The sequence below is a fragment of the Paralichthys olivaceus genome, chromosome 21 (genome assembly GCF_024713975.1).
Source record: "Paralichthys olivaceus isolate ysfri-2021 chromosome 21, ASM2471397v2, whole genome shotgun sequence".
NCBI classification, from domain to species: Eukaryota; Metazoa; Chordata; class Actinopteri; order Pleuronectiformes; family Paralichthyidae; genus Paralichthys; species Paralichthys olivaceus.
In genome coordinates this window covers 16,701,434-16,724,500 of record NC_091113.1, presented here as the reverse complement: position 1 = coordinate 16,724,500, position 23,067 = coordinate 16,701,434, and the positions used below count along the sequence as shown (strand labels likewise).

The window sequence follows — 23,067 nt, the reverse complement described above, 5'->3', positions numbered from 1 at the left end:
TTACACTATCACATTATGGAGACATATGTGACTGTAACTGACTATTGGAGACTAAAAAAACAACTCTCCATAAGGTGAATCAGTAAATTTTAAGGGACAGTTTGTTTTGAGGTTAGGTTAAGGTAGAGGTAAGAATAAATTCATGGAAGTCAATGTAAAGTCCTCTGGGGTCTGTGTGTGTGGTTGTGCCCATGAGTCATCAGAATATAAATGGGAATCCAGAGATGGACGGAGGTTTAGTAGACGACTGTGAGTATTTTTGTTCCCAACCCCTCGGTGCATTTAGCATTCTGCTCTGCTTGACACACACTGAACCGCACCATCAAAAGCCTGCCATTGCATAAGTTTGTATTGATCCTAGGTTAAGAGGGATAAACACATTGATTTATGACTTGTTCTACGTGTAAGCTTGATTTGTGCTTAGCTTGTATCGCGTTTGACCTGAAACCCCAGCATCATTTTCACTCATACAGATGAAGTTAGGTACTCCAGAGAATGACTGATATGGACACACCGAGGTGGAAGAGAGAATCTTCAACATTGAAGAGCCACTGAAAATCGTATTTGTAACCAATCTTTTCATTTATAACTCAAACTCACTGAACAATAAATTAAATCAAAGATAATTCTCGGGATAAATTAATGATAGGGGACAAGTGGACCCCAAGAACGCTGGGTTCTCCAAAATCCACCCCAGATTCTGACAAGTCCCCTTCACATGATTAATGTGCTAAAGATAAGTACCACTGCTTTGCTGCAAATAGTGTGCCCTTTACGTGGCAAACTCAACCAAACAGAAAAAAGTTTCTGTGTGACTAAAAGTCACACATTGTTTTTTGTCTCTGCACAACTATAGGGTAACTACCTCATGTAATGATGCTGCAATCACTTTGCTGTGGAAATCAAGGGTCTGTGATGCTCTGACTCTCTAAATTGCAGCAAAGTACTGCTGTCAACACTGGCATTGTAGGTAAGAGGGCAACGATTAAGAGCAAACACTGTTTTTCTAACAAAACCACCAGCTGCATTTAGATTCTGGCATTTTGTCAATCTAATAATAAACCTTTCTTGTTTGTCTTTTAAATTAAAGCGAATTTGTTCTCGTGCAGTTAAGGAAATTAAAACACACAGGAAGGCTAATTGAGCAATTAGTCCAGAGAGGCTGTGACTCACAGTGATATCAGAAGGGATGACCTAGCAAAGTGCATATTTCATGCTATGAGATTACATTAATTCAATGCAAAGATGCGGATAGACTCGTAATATGAACGCCACTAATGACAGAATGCGATAAATGGGAAATTCGCTAATGGGAAATTCAGGTCCTGGCAAACTGGCCACTGATCAGCCTCACCCACACACAGTTCCCGAAGAAGATGGTGAAATTCTCGAGCTGTGTGCGTCTCAGGATTGTCACATAGAGCCACACATGACAGTGCTGGCTTCTTCGGCATTTCAGCAGGTGCAACCTAGTAATTGTAGTCACTTCAGCCAAGTCTTCTCCTCTTTTCCAGGGGAGAGCAGGTAAATATTTTCAGTTTGTGTTAACTCGTGTTGCTCGTTCAGGTACTACGAGCCAAACACGTGCAAGTGATGCGACGCGATAATCTGCTTCCCTTTGGTGTGAACACAACATCACCTGTTCTCATATCACTGTAAACCCTCCTTCAAGGGACTAAATGCTTTAATAACATGATTACCACTTATGTATATCCACATGTATGTTTCTGAGCAAAACGTTTGCAATATCAGGGATGAACTTTGTTTGTTTTACATGTATTTACAAGACGGTGCTGAAATAAAGTTCATGTAGGTTCACCAACAGCATTGCTGCTTTCCTTTAAGTCCTTCAGCAGTGGCCCCAACCAGGTCCCATCATTGGCAGCAAAGACTGTGAGTTAGAGAACAAACTCTAACATTAGATGCTGTCCGTTGGTTTCAGAGGCTGATTTCCTGGTTGATCCATAGACTTTATATAAAGACTGTCAACATGAAGGCATCTTGATAACCCCCTGCTGGCTGGATGTAAAAGAATGGGACATAGGCCAAATTAAAAAGTCAAACTACACGCCAGTCCACGATCATGGTCATTGCCTTCGTCACTGTAATGTCTCCCCTTTGAACACAGTGTGGCTCCTCCAGCTCCTGACGGGAAGGATTTGTAAAATTACTCTGCCATTTCTAAACAATTAAAACTCCAGGATTAAATTGAGAAAGCCTTTAACGGTGTATAAGGTTCATTATGATGTATTCGATATGAGAACAAGCTTCAATTCAAAGTCATTTTGAAAGTATACAGAAATTAACTGAAAGCTATGGGACCCTGGAAGTTCGGAAACGCACATTAAAACTTACAGCAGTTCTTGCATAAATTAGAAAAATGGATGTCAGTAATGTTGAAAGCACATATGGGTTACGCAGCTGATAAACCACTGGTGTGATCCTCAGAAATTACACTTCATTAATGTATTGGTAAACAGGGCTCTTCAATCATGCAGCAGCCACAAGCAGGCAACATGTCATACCCACCACATTTCAATATGCAAATATTTCAATAAATATATACTGCATCAGCTTCTTCAGGCGCCTAAACTAGTTGGTTCATCCTCTGTCTTGCCTGCTTATTAAATGGAGAAAAAAGGACAGTGTGTAAATGTAAGTAAAATGTGAGAGCTGCTCCATGTAGGCTCACACACAAACTCCCCTGACCCGGGCTGACCTGCCGTGGCAGCTTGTCACAATTACGCTATGCTCCTTTATCCCAGATTAGTCCTTTAGTCTTGCAAGGTTATCCACAGATAATCTGCTTGCACTCTTTAATCAAATGAAATGTGGGGTATTAGGGTAGGTGTGCCAGCTTTACAACCTCAACGTGTGTTGCTCAATGTCACCTTGTGTGCGGAACCGCAAGTGAAAGCTCTAACCCCTTTAAATCAATGATACACATCCTACACCGTGCAAGAGACTCAATGCATCCGCAGCCATTTTTAAAAATAGGCCGGTGAATGATTGTTTCAAGCCACTGCATGTGTTCTACAATCACCAAATGGTGAGTGGGTGGGAAGAGTTTTCAAATATGTGATCACAGAACCCCACCTCTCCTGCAGAGCTGCCCACAAGGAAAACTTATTTTTGGAACGCACACACACATACATCACAGTATGCAGCTCTAGCCACAAGGCAGTAAGGTGTGAACCAACTTCTTCCCCTCTCATAAAGCTAAAGCAACTGTCTTTTCTTGTTAAGTTGTACCATTTATTATTGCTCTAAATTTCTAATTAAACTTATTTGGGCCAATGCACGAAAAGAACAAACTTATCACTTTTAGCTGTATCCTGCATTTATATTCATTTTCTTTATTTATGACTTTCATTTCAGACTTTCTCACAGATTTATGACTTATTTTTAGCAACAGTGGCTCAGATATATCATCTTAGTTTTGTATAACAGGTGCAAATTAGCCCAAAGCAAACAAAGCATTGTGGCAGAGCAGCAATAATTTAGTGTTTGTATTGTTCTTGACATATGTAAGTGAATGAGGACACCTGCTTTTTTTTCCAAGTCAGTTTGTCTTTTTTCCAAACTGCTGTTATTTAAAAACATAACTAGAAAAAAAGGATCAGTCGAATGAGCTCATTTCTATGCCTATATGGTTTTCTGATACGAGTGCCTGGAATGCAAAATTTCACTTCAGCTCTACTTCCGGATTTTCCACCCTATATTATGTTATACATATCTAAGCATAGATCCCAGGCATTACCCACCCTCTGGATCTGCCACTGCTAAAACACACATCTTTAGTTCGTCCATGTGTTTCTGGAATCTGAATGAACTTGACAAGATTGCAACCTCCAAATTATTTAAAACCCACTTAAATGTGCAAATTAAAACAACTTATTAACAGGAGTATAGGAAAGTGTTCCTCTCCAATTTTGTTTTAGAAAAATACAGTCGTCCCTGAGGTCAGGCAAAAAAATCATTATGCCTTCCCTCATTTTGAACCGCATCCCTCACCACACTTATTGGCAGACAGTTCCCAGAACAACGGAGCGCTATTAATCAGTTAGTTAAGCAGACCATGGTGAAGAACCACAGACAGAGAATCAATTAGAAGTGGAATATACATCAATGGGTCTTCTGGTAAGAACAAATTAAGAATATTTGGGTGAGATGTGTGTTTGAGGGCTGTACATCCAAATTGGTGATGCTGTTTCGAAGCTGATTAATTCATGCTTTAATTCCTTTTGTGAAAAGTGATTGCTGACTCTCTCCTTCAATATAAATGTGTTTTATAGACTTGAAATACAGTGCTTGAAAAGGGGGAGCTGATGTGTTTGTCCAAATGTTTTCACCTCTCAGTTCATCCACTAATGTTGGGTCTAATCCAGCCTGTTATACAACTGCACCGACATGATCGGCTCTGCTGCATCGGCTCTACTGCATCAGCTCCACTGCAAAAGTAACACAATGCTGTTCGTCACACACAGGTGAGCGTGTTTCAGCATTCAGAATCTGTGCTGGGGAGGAGGTGAAAGTCTATTTAGGACTTGGACTTTAATTTACTTTGGGACCAATTAGCAATGAGAACTACAGCCACTTTCACCTGCTGCTCCACCACAGACGCAGGGAATATTAAGGACTTTCGTAGTCGCTGGCTGAGGCTCGGAAATACTCTGAAAACTCAGTGTTCCAAAATACTTCAGGGTGGGAAGTGTGTCTTTGTTTCAAATATGCTGCAATGTGAAATAATTGTAATCATAATTTTATGCAATAGACACAGTAATTAACCAATTCTATTGTTTATTGCTCCGCTGCTCTGTACTCCTCACCTCATCGCAACTAAACCTGTCACAGCATCATGAGAAACAGTCAAATCCACAGGTAGAGATATAATCAGGCCAAAGTGACTGAAGTTTGCAGGTAAGCTGAAAAAAATCTGTCTCCACACACACACACACTGGCAGCCTGTTAATATCCAGGCCAACCAACCAATAAAAACAGTTTAATCATGATTTAGTTGTTACAAATGGACAGCAAGAGTGTGGAGTCTGTGAAAACTAATGAAATGTGTCCAAATTAATAGCAGAGAGGAAATTAAAATGGAAGAAACACGATCAAAAACTCAGAAGGGCACCTTGGTGGGCTGTATGTATTGTGTGAAGGTGATCAGTGCAAACTATTTGTCAGTGCCTGACTGCAAACTCAAGATTATGTTAGGTGAGGGTAGACTTTATTGATTGAACGATTCTCTTCATGTCCTGTAACATCCCACGCTGGCTGGTTGGTCATCACTTAACATCAGATGGGACAGCGTCACTGCAGAGTGATGATCAAGATTGGAGAGGCCATGTGAGCTCGGCGAAAACAACTCGTGTTTTATGAGGGGGATTGTGGGGGATTCTGATTTGATGGGACTGTCTTTGTTTGGCTCTACGGACGTTTTCAGGATCTGGTGCTTTAGCCAACATCAGGACAGGGTTGGATCTCCCACGCCATCCCAGATTCAGTTAGTGGCATGTGGATGAAAACTCAAGTCACGTTTGTATTTTCATTTATATTTTGTCTGCCTGGCACCATTAAGACCAAACCCCGGACATCTTCATTCCCTTGGCGTCTTAAACGATCATTAAAAAAAGAGAAAGATCACACGCTCAGTCACCATTGCCTTTAATTCTCAAGCAGGGCTTTGACTTAAAATTGAAGTGGCTAGAAAAACACGTCCCATTCGGTACAGATAAGAAATTACAATTATGTAAAATGCACATTCTGATTTTAATTACTGACAAGTGATAAAATATTCACATCAAATGACGGTCGCCATTTGTGTGCAGATGAAACAATTCCCATTAGTGGCACTAAGCTGATAAGTATTGCCAGTAAGGTGGATTTTTTTAAACTACAATGTCATTTGCTGATGGATAGATGAGGTTTTACGGTATCGCGTAATCTCTTTCCAATGGACACGATGGATTTGGGTGAAGTTTGAGTATGGTAACTATCAAGAAGTGTTTAATTAGGGCTCAGTTTGGACTGAGTCAAGAGAATTGTTTTAATCAATTAATAGCCTCCAGTCCGCCTCAGAGACTGTCTGACAGTTTGATGTGGTGACCGCTTCGATGTGGAAACGTGACCTGATCAGAGCGAGGAGAGCCGACAGAATGCTCTTAATTTACTCTCCGATATCATATTCAAGTTGTGATTTTATGCCATTTATAAACAATTTAGTCACACTCTGTGTTTCCGGAGTCATTTTTTTCTAATGGTGTATGATAATATAGCATCTAAAAATCATCAGTATGTCAAAAAAATAAACTTTTACGCAATTAAATAGTTTGTCATTCCATTAGTCGGAGGAATTTCCCCATGAAGAGCACTTACTGCCTCAGCAAATGACTACACTTATCCTTTGCAAAGCTCCATTTGTTTAATTCTATGCAGTCAATTTTTAACTACTAGTAACTATGATTCTGCCTGCTCGAGATGCTCCTGTCTGTGTCTCACATTGTTATGAAAGCAAAGCCTGATGGGTCTTATTTTATAAACTAACAGAAAAACTGTCAGTGATTTTATTATGGTCACCGAACCCATCATCCCCGGCTATCTTAAACTATAATCAAAAGTCTTGAATCACACACCCCAGTAAACCATTTCCTTTTCAGTTGCCACAGTGACATCATAGCAAATAAAGACTAGAACCGTGACCTAATCTAAAAAAAACTTGAATTCTCTGTGGACACCACCCTTCCCCTGCTCCTCAGGAAGAAACCTGCCAGGTTTGACATTGATTGGATAAGTGGCTGTCGAGAAAATCTAATAACAGACACAGAAATGGAGATTCCTTGAATATTCAGTACTCATATGTCGTCCTAATAATTCCATTGCATTCCATTTGTAACTATATTTTCGTTAAAGGAGATTGCATTGTGACACCATTCTCTTTCATCTTTATGCTGGCAGGATACCAAGTCAGTGACTATTCCAATCAGATGAGAAAAAGAAGCAAGACTTTATTTCATTGTGGCTACAAACGACAGTATAACACAAGAATGAAACCTACACTTAAGTTCAGAGTGAAGATATTCAACATCCTGTGAGTGTGATCTTGTACAACAAGGTTATACATTAGAAATATCCTAATAATTAGACTCCCATGGAAAAATAGTCTTCACATTCATGCACCAATGCGGATAAACATCCCTATGACCATTTGTGTGCCTAACCTTACACCAGGGCCACACTGTGTGTGTGAGCGGTGTATGTGCAACGTGGAACATCTTGTTATTCATTCAGGCACCTGTTATCAGGCTAGAGCAGCGCGTCGCTTCTAAAGATTCTTGAGTTTCGAGGTCTCAACTATTTTCTCTGCGTCCTACACGCGGTTCATTGCAAAATAGATGATTCAATGTCTTTCTGCTGAATATTTCACAAACATAAATATTCGCAACGCTTGCTGTGCGTGTTTCAAAGTAAAAGCAGTCTTGTGTTTCTCTTGACCGAATCCATTCGTTTGTTTTCACAAGGTTTTTAATGTTTTTGCAGGACTGGAAAATGCAAAGCTTCATAGCACAGTGTCCCAGCATTTATCTGTGTATATAGCTGATTTGAGTAAATACAGTAGTCATAACAGAACCCTATAGCAGCTCCGCAGCAGGCAGCAGAACTGCAGCGCAGCTGTCACATGCTGCACACACAGCGGCCGAGATGTTATAAATACAAAAGTGAGAGTTGCTAACTTGAAAATTACAGATGCAATGTGGGATTTACAAGCAACAAATGCACATTCAATTCAGGACACAGAGGGATTTGATGTTGTACCTTAATCGACCAGTAGCTTTTGATGCCAAATAGGTTAGCTCATGTTAACAAAGTTAGCAAACTAACTCAGAGATATGTTACAGTTTATATGAGTACTTAACCCTCAGGAGTCACCGATCTCGCCTGCATAATCAAATCACAAGGCGGCTTCAAGACATCACACTATGAACATAGAGCTGCCTGGTGCCGGTTTCACCTTCAGTTGAAAGTGTCTTTAAACTCTGTGTTTTTGGGGTTGATAGGACAAGTGCGAAGAAAACAGAGATGTGTTTGATTAAATTCGATGTAAAAAAAAAAAAAAAATTTAAATGCGAAAACTAGGCAAAAAAGGATGCCGCAGGCACTGCATTCATTTCAATAGCTCTAAGTTTTGGTTGTATTGAGGAACACACAAGAAATGTTATGAATCTGCTGACTGAATATACTGGGGTAAGTTGGGAAAGGGAAAACTGAGCAGAGAGCCGGGAGAGAGATGCAACAGGATTTGATTTTGTCTCAGTTTGACCGTTTATGTTATATTTGCATTACTTGGAAAGTCCCCTCACTCTGGGAGTACAACGTATGTACTCTTATTCAGTACATTAACTGTTTTGCACAACTATAAAGGGAAAATAAACCCATTTATGACTAAATCTACCTTTTATTTAAAATTAACCCACATTTACAACCTAGAAAATGTTTTGTTGCTTGTGGTGTTTTATAGTAAAGTACAGATCATTGTTCATATCAGATTTGATGTTTTTGTGTATGTTTGGGTCCAATATGTTGTTATGCAATGTCGATATGAAAAAATGGTCTCATGTGATATACAAAGGCTAATTCAAAAGCATAAGGGTTAATAGATAATACAAGATTTTAGAGGTTATATCACAGTCCTACAAGATGCAAATGCAAATGACCAGGAGACATGTCATTGATGAGGTCTTTCAAATTGCTTTATGTGATATTTATTTTGGTGTGGAGGTGTGGAGAGAGCTTTAAGCAAGGCACCGTCACCATTTACAGTTTTATGATGCCTATTTACACACCCAGCAGACAGCCATCATCATTAGCATTTAGCACCATCATTAACTATTTGTTCCACCTGACAGATGCAGGGTTAGGGTTTTGGTCTCTCTCGCTTCAGCTACCAGAGTCTACTCCCTTATGTTCACCAGCTAGTTGCCAACTTTCCCTCTCGTCTGTCTTTGTCTCTGTGCTGGAACACAAGAGCTGAGTCACAAGTTTAGTTTAAAAAAAAATGCTTTAATACAAAAGTTCAAAGACAGAGGTGACAAAGTGATTGTGCAAGCAGGCACTGGTTCTAACCAGGTTGGAATCGAGAATGAAGTGAGACTGAGAGGACTGGTTGAGCGTGGCAGGTTAAGGCAGAGAGTGTGGGTATGATCCTAGGGTACGGAACACACAGCATTGGTCGGTTTCAGGTGGGCAGAGGTAAAAGATAGATGTCAATCATTGTCAATAGACTATGATATCATCCATCAGCCCAACCCTACGCTGTGTAAATTCTAATTTGCTGCTTTGAAAATGGGATGATATTAACACTGGGAAAGAGATGAGCTCTCAAAACCAAGCAAATTCAAAACATCCCAAATAGTGGACTTGAAGTAGGAAAACGTATTTTATGAGCTAACGAACAGCAGAAATTAAACACTGGAGTACTTCAGCCCTTCAAGCCCCACCCCAAAGGTTCCTGTGCTTCTGTAAAGTACTACCCCTTTTTGAGTTCCTACAAAAGGTCCTAGTTCCATGGGAAATGCTATAGACTAAAATATTGGGGCAATCAATAGTGATATAATCCTTCTATTGACAAATCCCCAAAAGCATCATGGGAACTGTAGTTTGAAAACGCTGTGATAAATAATTCTCCTTATGGAAGATGCAGTTTTCACACAGTGTTGACTCCCTTATATCACATTACAGATTTACTTAGTCCACCTTAAGGGTGAGTCAAATATGTTATGCCGATTCTCATACATACACACACATGCAAACAGACGGTGCCATCTTAATTCTCACTTTGACGGACACCATAAACCCTTTCAGAGGCCTGTGAAGAGCTCACCTGTTTACAGCAGCGACATGACTGCCACTACAAAAGAAAAACAGAGGCCTGGCTTGAATAATAATGAGACCTGGCCACCTTTGAACAGATATATTCTGAATCAATCATTATTAGCTCAAATGAAATCTTTCAACGTGTTGCGTTTTCTCTCTCCTTTCCCTCCATGCGGCTAATCTTCCTCCCTGCCTTCCATTCTCCATCTGTTTCTGAGGAGGCAAAGTCATTGAAGAAAAATAAAATCATTTGGCTGTCCTTAATGTGCTTTGATTTTCCCATTAGCAACCCAGTCATTCTTCCTCACATAGGCATGAGCATAATTAGTGTCTTTCATCTGCATAAATTTGGCCTCTGAACCACAAGAATATCGATCAGGCTCGTGAGCGCAGCGGTACCTGCGAATTATGAAGTCTACAGTGGCAGCCGTGGTTGCTGTGAGACCAGGATATTTTGATTATGTTCGTGACAAACACATTAACAGTGTAAACTTGTGCCGCAGCTCTGACTATCTGACAGCACACTGCCAGTTTTCTCTTCAGGTGATACATAGACATCTGACATGTCGTTTTGGAGCGGCAACAACAGCGAGTAATAAAATTCACTTTTCACCATCCACTTAGTATTCATGCTGGCACGTTAGCTGGCATGCGATAATTGGTATCACTAAAAACCTCTCTGCTTTCCCCTCCCTCGCTCAAGACAGGGCATTTTAGATTCAAGTCAAAAGATGGCTGAATTAATCCTGTTACACAGCTTGTCTCTGTATATTTATGGATTACAATTAAGAGTAAGTATCTTTGAAACATCTGAGGGATGTCTGAGAGAAGCCCAGATGGAAGTACACACACAAATACATTTATCAAATGCAAGATGTAGCCAACTGTTTGCAGGCTCCATTTAATCCAAGCTAACCAACACGATGTGTATCTCAGAATAGTAAAACTAAACATTGCGTTAATTTGTGTGTGCTCAGCAGATATTTCAAAGTGTCATATTTCCTCTGCGGATGTGAGGTTGTTTTGTTTGTGAAGCTGTTTAAAATCTGGAGCAATATGATCGATTTTCACTCACTCATCATTTGCCCTCTCATGTCGTGCGCAGATTGTTACAGAACCCTGCCACGACTAGAAAGAAGAAAGTGTGTGACAGGAAAAGATGAAGTTCTGTGATTCAAATAAGCAAAAAGACAATGGGCCTGAAGAACTACATTTTCTTGTTTGCCTTTTTCGTTTTCCTTCTGTGGCACGATTGAAACGCAACGATTTTCCTTCTGCTAATATACAGTAATCAAATCCAAACACAAAAGAAAGATAAAGCACAAACAAACAAACAATCTTGCAAACATAAATTATGAATGAGCTACTAATGTGTTAAGTGTGGCTGAAAAACACAAAGCGATGCTGGAGCTAGAAGCTGCCTTGCGTCTGAGATGCTTTCAGAGGACATCAGGGGTAATGCTGCTCATCATCACTTCTGAGTGTGAGTGCAGTGTCCTCACCCTCAGAAACACATCCTGCTGACGCCTCTCCACTGCTGCAGCTTTCTCTTGTAATGCTGTTTAACTGTGCAGCCTGGAAGGCATGACTACATGTTTCCAAGAGTTTAAAGAGATCATAATATTAATTGCTGCATTTAAAGTGAGGATACAGTCTCGATCGAGTTGGATTTCATCCTAACATCTGTCTGCCCCCTAGTATCTGGAATGAAGTCGACAAAAGGAATTAGGGAACTTCTCAAACTTTTAATTGCAAGTTGCAATGCTTGCAGTATGTGCCAACAGATATAATACGGAATATGTCACATGTAGCCCTGGTGAACTTTAACATATTCTTTGTTACGTTGTCTACTTCAGTTAATGACCAAGATAACTGGTTGCCTCAATTGATCTACTATAGATATGAGCAGAACTTTTCTTTTTTTTGCAATGGGAAATGTTGTAAAGCCGTGTAACACGTACTCCAGTACGGACGCCTTTCACCCAGTTATATAAGAGGAACATAGCCTGCAGTCTCTTTTTCTCCCATGATGCACTGTAAACAGTGACATATCTCTCTGTTATAATCTGTTCTACTAAGAACTTTTGCATGACTTTTTCTAAACCTTTGGATTCTTTGTTTTGGACTCTGTTCTGATTATTCTCGTTTTATTGTGTTATTCTATACCTTGTGTGTCTGGTTATCTCACAGTTATTCTGCTCCCTTAGTGTATCTAGTCTCTAGCTGTGTCCCAATTCGGAGGCTGCATCCTTCAGAGACCTCATTTGAAGACAGATAGTGTCACAGCTGCACACCTAGGCTGAAAGGCTCCTTCTTATGCAGCAGAGAAATGCATACTTCCAATCCCGAACAATGAGGGAGCCAATGTGTGGATCCTTCTCAGGCTAACCCACGCAGGATTCATTGGGAGCCAGGGACAAAGCTAACAAGCTGTGGGTGGGAGATGTAAGGGCGTGACAAGATGGTGACACAAATCGCTTCCGTAGACCAGGCCATCTCATTTTCTGTTTGGTATGTTTGGTCTTACTGTGCAGTCACAAGCTTCTCGGAATGTCTCATTTCCCCATTTGTGAAGTCGTTGTTTTCCGACATCAGTGCGTTCATGTGGAAAAAACATTGGGTGTTGAAAAAGGATCAGGAATATAGATAATAAAAACGTTTGCATGCAGTTTAAATTTTAAAAAAAACGGCCGTACTGACTGTTTGGTGCTTATGAGAGGTGGACAATACATGTTGCCAGCATGGCCTTCATAGACTGAGTCCTCTGAAGGATGCAGCCTCTGAATTGGGAAACTGCTGTCGTTTAGAATTTTGGGACTTTCTGTTTGCCCACCTGGCCTCTGGAATTTGCTGCTTTGTCTGCTTATCTTATTCTTCACTACACCAAACCACTTCTGTGCTATAGTCTGCATTTGGTGCATGTTAACCACACACATTACACATCCCTGGCTTGTGAAGGAGCTCCATCAATGGCCAGAAATGGAAATCTTGATATTATTGTAATAGTTATTTCAATGATTACACCACCTTGGTTTACAGACTGAGAAAATCAGGGAACATGGCAGCTGGAGTTTAAAGGACAGAAAGGTTGAAGCCCAGCAAAAAGTTTATATATATTAACTACTCAACCTTAATATGCATCATTCTTTTCATCCGTATTATAGTGTTATGCGCAATATATTATTCATGGCCTCCACCCAGTTACAGTACAGCTCAGCTCGCGTGCAGACAACATTCACTATTGTATCTGAGAGCGCAGAGGCGGCAAAAAAAAAACAATGCCCTACATTTCCATCATCCAACACATTTAACTTGCTTTGTAAAAAGTTTATAACTCATAACTGATGCTGTTATTTTGTGTTGGTCCATTCCGTGAGTACAGTGACACAGCTATAAAAAAGTGATTTGACTCAACGAAATGAGATTTTACTTTGTGGCGTCTTGACTGATGAGGTCAATCATCAACCTGTGTGCAGGCAACACCATGGAGAGCACGCTGTACATATGCTGGTTTATTTTTTCCGAGAACTTTAACTAAGTGAAAAGATGGACCAAACAAAAGACTCATCAATGAGTTACATCTTCTTAAAGGCCACAGAGAAGCTAAATTCAAAGCCTCAGTACTCGGTTAGAAATGGGGAACTGTCTGTACGGAAGAATTCTAATTCCACTTATTGCTGTTTTAATGGAGTTTTTTTCTACTCAATACAGGGCAGCTGTGGATCAGGAGGTAGAAAACCAGAGTATTGGTGGTTTGATCCCAATCCCCTCATTCTGTGTCCCTGGGAGAGATACTGAACCCCAAATTGCCCCTGACAACTGGCAGTTTGTGAGTGAGAAGCTGCTGCACATAGATGCACTAAATGTGTGTGAATGGGTGAATAGCAAAACTTAAAATGACCAGAAATATAAATACACACCATTTACCGTTTGCAGTACAACAGGTACAACTAGTTTATCCCGTCGAGGATTTGTGTGTCTAGGCATGATCAAAGTGACTTCTCCTTCCCAGTGAAGCTTTGAAACTGCATTGTGAGTCTGATCTCTCTGCCATTCATTCACTGTGTTCTCCTTTTAACTTTCCTAAACCTTGTGAAGAACATTATAGTAATCCAAGGTCATGATTGGACTTGATTAGCAACCACAGCGTCAAAACATTTGCGACAGAATAAATCAGGGAGAGAGTTGATGGAGGTTGGAAAGCTGAGCCGAGTTTCTGAGAGCGGTTATTTCCTTCCACAACACCAGCGGCTCAGAGTCCATTGTCGGCTGAATAACAATCATATCTGGAGTTGAAACAGAATGCGCTATTGTGTGATTCCAGGAGAAAGTAACCTCAGAAAGGCCCTCCTTTTAAAAGAAGAAGCTTTACACCGTGCATGCCCGCATGGCGGGAAGGAGACACCGGATGAGATTTGACGGGTAAAAGCATTTGGGTCCAAAGGGACGGGGGAGTCTGCGGGGATGTTCCTCTTTGATGTGGAAAAGTAGCACTTGAAAAAAAACAGGCTGTGTATGGTATTGATTGTCCATAGTTCTCTACCTCCTGCCCAGCCTTTGTTACCTAGAACATCACAGGGGCCACAAACAGGAAGGGGTAAATGGAGGAGAATGATAGCACTAAGTCCATATGCCCTCAGACACCTTGTGACAAAACTCGGGGTTTTCAGAAACCCATACCAAAGCAAATAAAGTAATAAGCTCGGTATTAAGATGAACACACGCAATTATTTTTTTTCCAGCTAGCGGTTGCTGAGGACTTGTGCATTAACAGTGAGCTGCAGCTGCACTCATTATCCTTCACAGTAGCTGTTTGCATTTAAATGAACAGCAAGATCCTACTGTAAGCCCTTTTTATGGATGGGGATGGATCCGAGCTGTGTGTGTGCTTGTCAGAATGTAAAATTACATGTGTATGACAAATAACTGCACCATCCAATATAAGACCTGTGAAAAGTGAATCGCAGTCTCCCCATAATTTGAATCGCTGTAAATTCCCTTCAGGTAACCTTAAAAAATGTCAACTCTGCTTTAGCTGCCACAAACAATTAGAGACAAATAAAAACCGAATCTGGGTGATGTACTCACCTCAGCAAACACATACAGAAAATGTTTCCAGTAATTCCTTTATTTGGATGCACTCTTTGCTAGCAGATGGTCGCTGTTGTTTTTAGAAAAGATATTTATTTTTTTGGAAACTCGTCTAAGTGGGTTTATTCACCCCCATTTTTGGTCCTGTAGTGAGTATTTCCAAAAGCAGAGCAGTGTGTGTGTGTGTGTTAATGGAGTTTGTGCTAACTTTTGTCACAGGATTTGTTGGCACTAAAGAAAATACAGAACAAAGAAATTCTCAGACACACATTACAGTTATTATTGAATATTATGGTATAAGCAGCATCGTGGCATCATTGGTAATAATAACCAAATAAGTGCATGTTTTCAAAACAGCTTTAAATTAAGAGAATTAATCATCAATCAAATATTGTCAAACACACTTGGGCCTTGTCCATACTGCTGCATACATTTCACCCTCAATCTCCACAGTTTACAAAGCATCTACGTCCAGATTAGGACACAAAAACAACTTTGAGCGCTAAAACAAGCATGCTAGGCCAGTAGGTGGCGATAAAGTCTAAAGTCAAATAACAATAAAATTAGCACTTGGAAGGCATTTGTGAAAATCGCTGTTTTATTGATTTACAACATAAGTTTGGACGAGAGGCTCAAACACAAAAGAACAGTTTGTTTTGCAAAATATCCACATTAGTGTCGACAGGGCATAATAGATAAAGCTTACTATAATACAAATGTATGGACACCCCCCCTAACACACACAAACACATTTGTATAGCTATCTTATTGAGGCCACTCATTGGCATAATGCATTCCCCAGCCCCTTACCCTAACCATCCAAACTAAATGCTTAACCCTAACCCTTAACCTAAACCCAAAACCAGGTCTTGACCCAGTCAACAGTCCATTAAAGGGGGGGGGTTACAAAGTGTGGACAGCCCAAAATGTCCTCACTCCATAGGTTAAAGGCTAAAACTGGTCCTCACAAAGACACACACACACACACACACACACACACACAGACACAGACACAGAGTAGGTGATTGGTAGACCAGTCATTATGATAAGCTTGTTTGAGTGTGCCCTCACTCTTTCTCCCTGTGTGTGTGTATCAAGCACACACACACACACACACACACACACACACACACACACATCTTTAGGCAGGGGTATGATTCCAGCTGCTCGCTCAATGATTCTCTCCACTCAGGAGTCATTTTCCTGACGCCACTATATCTCCTGTCTCTCCTCCGAGGCTCAAACTGAATTACACTTCATCTCGTTTTCTCGGTGCCGCCGCTCTGTTTAACGCAAACCATTTTGCCAACTCTAATCTTGCACCATTCCCTCCCTGCCGTCGGTGCGCCGTTTTTTTTTTTTTTACATCCACCTGTGCGCGCTGACAGTGCGTGCGCTCGCGGTGGCGCGCGTCGCTCCTGGTGAATCCTGATCGTGTGTGTGCGCGTGTGGAGCCGCAGAGCAGGGTGGCATCGCTCGGTGCCTGGTGCCACGCCGGAGCAGGACGTCCACTGGCAGGATAGAATCACTGCGCATCTGGGAGTCAGGCACCGCGCCTCACGTCGGTATAGCGAGTTCAGTTCCTCATGATCCAAATAGATCCCTAATACTGATTCTTACTCACCTTTCATTAGTTTTGGGACATCCAGATTAGTATCAGACCGCTTATATCTTCCTCTACCCTCTACTTTTAGTTCTCAGCACAGCCTCGTTCTAGAACACATGATTTCATGGTGCGTCAAAGCTGCGCGGCTCGGACTTTTCGAGCCATCTCATATTTGCAGGGGATTTGTCTTCAGTCGCTGTATGTGTGTTTTGACTTCCACTGGTTGACACACTCTCCACAGCCAGTCCTGTGTTTGTAAGGAAACTCCGCGATTTTGGAAGAAAGGATGTTTTTAGTTGTACCTAGGGTGTGTGGGATGGAGAGAGAGAGAGGCAAGCCTGCGTAAAAGCGCACAGCAGCGAGCCAGAGCGTGACCGGAAACAGTGCAGAAAATAAAAGCCCCAATAATAAAATAACTATTAACGAATAAACGCCAAATGCATAAGTGTTCACAGCGAAATGATATTCCTCAAGACGGTTTATATTATAATATAGTAAATTGTAATCATGTGTCGAGTGAGCAAGTGGCATACCATTATCATGGATAAACTGAGTGTAATACTGGGTGGATCATTTAGACCCACTTTAATGCCATTATTAGCTGGATGTAGTTGTTTGACACTTTGAGTATCTTTAAACCTCCTTCATCCATCTGCTTTCGTCCCTAGGTCACATAATTTGCACACAATTAAAAACGAATATGCAAAAATTGCATTTGAAAACGTAAAATCTCAAATGTAATTTGTAATGAGTATGTTTTATTCCCACCCCCTCCCGGCCAGTAAAGCACCGAAGCTCTTATTGTGACAGTTCACACCGGGAAGCGTTGGTTGTATCCCGTTTCACTTGACGCTGGTTCCCTGCAGTGAAGGGGAGAAGTGTCGATCGGAGGTTCGCCACCTGGCGATGCGAGTTTTCTGAGTTGTGAGGCGTCTCCAGGTGTCAGTCTCATCCAGCTGCTGTCCCACCTCGTTAACCCACGCTCCCTCTCCCTCTCTCTCTCTCTCTCTCTCCCCCTCTCTCTCCACACACACAGATCTCACTCACACCGCCATGTGTGACTCTCAGTGCTGAGGACGGGATGTCCGCTCTGTGAACACGGCGACTGACTGGATGGATTCTAGGGCGCGCAGGAATAACGCAGTGAACTGACAGCAGGATCGGTGTTGTTGCTCGCTTTCTTTTTGCCCGGAGTTTTCTTTAACCATCTCTGGAATAGTTACGCACACTGGTGGGAACGTGGAAGATTTATTCCTCAGGCCCTGAGCACCTGCTATGTGTCTGGTGTGGAAAATACCTGGTGGAAGGTGTTCAGCGGGATCCAGCCTGGGAGGACAGGACATCTGTAACTGATAAAGCTCCGTTTCGTTTCTTTTTTTCCTTCCACCATTTTTTTTCTAATTTGTGCGTAATGTACGTGGAATGAAAATAGAGGATGGATATAATCTGGGAAATACTGCTCATTCTTCAAGCCAATTTCATTGTCTGCATATCAGGTGAGTTTATGGGCGTCGTTTTGGGGCAGGTGCCTTGGAATTAACATGGATACATGATCTTTTAGCTTTAAAAAAAATAGGAGGGCTGGTGAGAGTTAAAAAGCACTAATCCACGAAGAATGCTTGTCAGGACGCACAGGTGGAGAGAGATAATGACAAAATGAGAGTTAAAATAGTCCTGATGTTTTAATCCATAGTTAGTCCACCTCAACATCTCTCTGTGTGTGTGGTGACAGTGTGTGTGTGTGACCCAAGACAGCCACTGTTGTAGCCTCCAGGACTGGATGCGCAGGCTTCTGACGCACGGATGACATGGGTGGGCTCTTTCAATGCGAATGAACATTACGGATTATCTTTACGCTCCTTTTGCTCCACGGACGTATTTTCTAGATTCCCCACCTCGCATGTGTCCTTTACCTCACCGTGGAGTGTGTCGGGCTCCAGAGACAAGTCAGCCGGAGTTAATATTAAATAAAGCAGCTGTGCGCACCGGTGAGCGCACGGCTCTGCTCGGTGTGAGGAGCGGATGCAGCGGTGTAGGTCACGCTCCTATCACGGCGCTGTCTGTGCGCGCTGTGCGGGGAGATGCGTCCGAGCCAGCGGCACTTATGGTGGAGCAATATACCCATGTCCTCACTTTACAGGGTTTTGATGGATGCGTGACTTTTTAACTGCACTGACTTGACACTGTTAGTTCCCAGGCTTTGGGCTGGTGTGTTAAAATTGCATTTTAAATAACCTATTCACCTAAAAAAACAGCCTCCTGAAACATGAACTATCATCACACACGCAATTTATTATCTTTTAGTTGTGAAAATGTGATCAGAACATTTTAAAAACTAGGCACATATTCATTTCTTTTCAAATATGGACACGGATATATGGATATGCTGTATTCTGGACACAAGTTGCAGATATGGAAACACACATGCAAATATATATTATATATATTTATTTATTTACATGTGTGCAAATCTAGTACCGTATATTCATTGCGTGACACCAGGATCTTTTCTCTTTACCTTGGCCTTCAGGTTCTCATCAGAACTACGTCATTCACCAAGCCAAACCCTCTATTTTTGATTGGTTTAAGAATGTTTTAATTAAAGTCAGCGAACCAGAAACAAGATTATTGTTGTTTGTTTAAGAAACATCCCAACACACATGCCACAACCAGAAAGATTCACTGTGGTAGTTAGCCAACACCATCTATCTACATACAGTTCATCCCCCTTGTTTTCCCTCTAATCCTTTCAGACCAAACCTCCATTTTGATGGACATTAAGCCAATAAAAATGAACAATTTAAAATGATGCCTCTGATTTAAGTAGATTGTATTTTATAAATAAGTGTCAAGGTTTGACATAAACAGGTAATAGATGGAAATGTGACACCCGTGGTTGGTACTGTTGCCTCAGAGCCAGAGGCTCCATGGTGTGAACCTGCTGGACATGTGTGCATGTCCTGCCTGTACCTGCCCGGGCGCCTCGCTCCACTTTCCTCCCACTGTCCAGAGACTCTAAATCGTGAGCGTGTGAGTAAATGGTTGTTTGTCTCTGTGTGTCGGCCCTGTGATAGACTGGTGACCTGTCCAGGGTGTCCCCAGTCTCTTACCCAATGTCAGCTGGGATTGGCTCCGGCCCCCCTGTCAGCTAATAGATGGATGAATGGAGGTCACTTTGCTCTTTTGTGGGGAGAACTTACTTAGTTCTTCTGGCTCTGTAGGGATGTCGATTTTAGGATTTCCATTTTGATTTAAAAGTGGAATCATGGGTTCACATATCTTTACACAGTTTTATTTCAAATGACTTGTCAATGAAAATATTCCTTCTGATTTATCTTGGGTTTGTGGAAGTGAGAGTATTTTTCACACCACTGACACATTTATCCTTTTTAACCAATATCCGACTGAATGAAGATGATTTATCAGCCAATTGTTATTAACACATTTAAATGGATGATAATTCAGTGGTGTGATGCGACAAAGTACATTAACACACATACTGCTACTTAGAACATGCTTACTTTTACTCAAGTAGAAAGGTTAATTTGATCATTTCTGTGTATTTTTTCATACATTTACTTATATAACGCGTATCTCCCTCCACCGCTGTGATAATGTGACCACACCAGACTTCAGAGGCAGAGGCTGGTTTATCTTGCACAGCTGATCCTGGATTGTAAACATGACCATTTACTTAGTGCCAAGACTTTAATCTGTGATGTAATCAAGAGGCAAAGTTTGCCTTCGGTGCAGTGACAGTGAAGAGGAGACTCTGTGGACACTGTGACAGCCCCATTAGGTGATTTAAAAAGAGAACAAGCTGCGTTCATTATTTTGAAGCAGACAGAAGTCGATATATGGAGTTTTGTCTTAGATTTCTAAGCTGCTATAGACATTTTGTCACAATAGACAAGTATCACAGAAGAGTGTAAATCCCTATCAGGCTACACAGATAGGTATCACGTCTATGGATTCTGACTGTGACTGAATTATGACTCTTAAGAAAGAGTAAAATATCAGGAGCAAAGGTAAAACTTAAGGGCTCTGTGTGATGTGTGTCACAGCCAGTGCTGTTGCAACAACAACCGCTGTGTGTTGATAATCTTGAAGTCCATTGGTGATTGTCTCTCGATGAATTAGCCTCTGTACGATGTTTATAGTCCAACAGTTTCTATTATTACACAAGCTAAACATCTCTCCACGCAAAACACAATCAGCAACACATTATTTTAGTTGTTTTAGGTCCAAATGACATTTTGGCTAATGCAATTATTTCGAAAAGCAGGTAGTCGACTTTTGGCTCCAAACTATAATAACTATCTCGCTGCTGTCTTCAGGTCACTTGCATGGACCCTGTCCTTTTTCTTCTGCACCTCCCATTAACTCAGGGGAGGGGCCTATTTTAAAACAGTGCTCTTCTTCAGAAAACAAGGGAATTTTTTTGCCCCATTAATATATTAATGCATAGTTATGGAGCCATTATATACAGTTTCGGCTGCCTGCTGTGACTGGATCGGTGAGACTGAACCTCAACAGTAAAGTTGTGGAACACATAACCATTTGATCCATTGTTAATATAAAAATGTTCAGCCTAGCTGCTCTAATGAGCTCCCAGGACTTTCATCACCAGGGAATTGAACTGCTTTGTATTGCTCCAGTATTGTGGCAACTTGAGAAAAAAGAAAAACTGCCCAGTTAGAGCTGCGTATGCAAATATCATGCTTAAAATGCCCAAAAAGCTTCAGGCTCATTAGAGATAAGAGAGCATGCCTCTATTTCTTTATTTTTTGTTTTTATCTGGTACTATTCCCTCTCTATTATGTGGTTGGATTGAGGTTTGTGGGTTGTCCACAGTAACCAGTTCATTACTTCTGGACACAAATGTTGCTGCTGGAATTTTATTTTATTTTTAAGCAGTGTTCAATGCTCGCTAACAAATCCACCTCTGTACTGGGGTAGAGGCAGCGGGATGGCCGATCACTGATGTTAACACACAGTAATGACAACTTAATCTGGAGTCTCCACATTTAAGCCTCCTACTCAATTTTTTTAATTATTAAAACAGAATTGTGTGTTGTAATCCCCTGTTTTCTTACATGATTAATATGAGTCAGAAGAGATGTGTCTTTCTTTACTAACTTCCTGTTCTAACGATTCTTCAAGAATTAGAGGAGGGAGTAATCGTCTTGACTGTCATTTCATTATGGACTTCTAATTATAAACCATGGTTTCATGGTTATTTGACGATGGTGCTTTGATGTTACACAGGCTACATATAGCACGTTTGAAGTTGAACCTCCTCCTCAGTCTCCATATAAATCCATAAAGCCTGCTTCATCTGTGTCATGTTCATGTGATCACTGGCCTTTAATGTACTCTGTGGTTTATTTTCCTTAAGACAAACACTGCATATCCTCTCAGATGATCCTGAAGTACAATCTAACTGAAGCATGATAAAGAAGGCCTCATGTCTTATGCATGATGGTTTTATCTGCCTATATGTTATTCAACAGAGGCAGTATGTATATAGATGATAAATATACAGCACTGGTATGGATATAAAGCAGGACTAACCCACTGTGGTGTCCCTGCAGTGGAAAGAACTAAATGTTGGGCTCCTATTGGCCCTCTGTACGTAAGGATCACAGCCAATGTTAAAATTGGAAATTACACGCTTTATGTCACTTTACAACAATCACACATATTGGTTTTTCACCTACAGACTCAGTGCTTCCTGCCGCAGACAATGAGCTATTTGCAGTTTATGCACCATGTACACTATTTACTAAAAATACGAATCCTAAAATGAACTCAAAAAGAGATTAAGACCCAGGCAGGATGAAAGAACAATAAAAAGCTTGTAAAGTTTAGCAACACCCAAAAAGCATTTTTTTTAAATAGATTCTATTTATCACCCATTACACAGAACTACAACAAAATACTAATACTAGTAATGTGGCCACAAATGACCACACATAATTACTAATCAATATGTTTTTATCATTCTTGTTTATTATTCTTTACTCTCCTCCAAGGAGGTTATGTTTCCATCTGCATGTGTGTGTTTGTCTGTCAGGAATACACAAGAAACTACTGTAGGTTTCACAAAAAAACTTGGCTGAAGGATGCGGTATGGGTCAGGGAAGACACTTTAGTTTGGATCCAGATCAAGAGGCAGATTCAGGAATTTCTTTTTCACTTTCTTTGACATCGTGATATGGGTTTTTTTCAACATTTTCACAGATTTGTCAGAGAATATTTTATGGATCTTGATGAAGAAAATCAGGTATGTTAAGTGGTGTGATACGAGTGTGTGTAATGTGGTGCATTATTGATTTTATACGGGGACTGTTGGGCTTTGGCTTTCAGTTATGCGCTCTACTGAATGCCATTCTAGTTGCTACTGCTATCATTCCTGCTGCTGTTATTATTAATAACACAATGTCACAATCATTATTCTTAGTATAAAAACTGCTCTGACAATACTTGACCATGTG

General features: G+C 41.0%; 1 protein-coding gene across 1 annotated transcript in view; it reads left to right on the top strand.

Moving 5' to 3' along the window:
- The first annotated feature begins 17,411 nt into the window (after positions 1–17,411).
- ca10a (carbonic anhydrase Xa) overlaps positions 17,412–23,067 on the top strand; it is a 239,321-nt gene continuing 233,665 nt past the window's right edge. Inside the window, exon 1 of the mRNA XM_020082888.2 lies at positions 17,412–18,066. Coding sequence (XP_019938447.1) covers positions 18,006–18,066 — 61 coding nt within the window. The 5' untranslated portion in view covers positions 17,412–18,005. The remainder of the gene's footprint in view (positions 18,067–23,067) is intronic.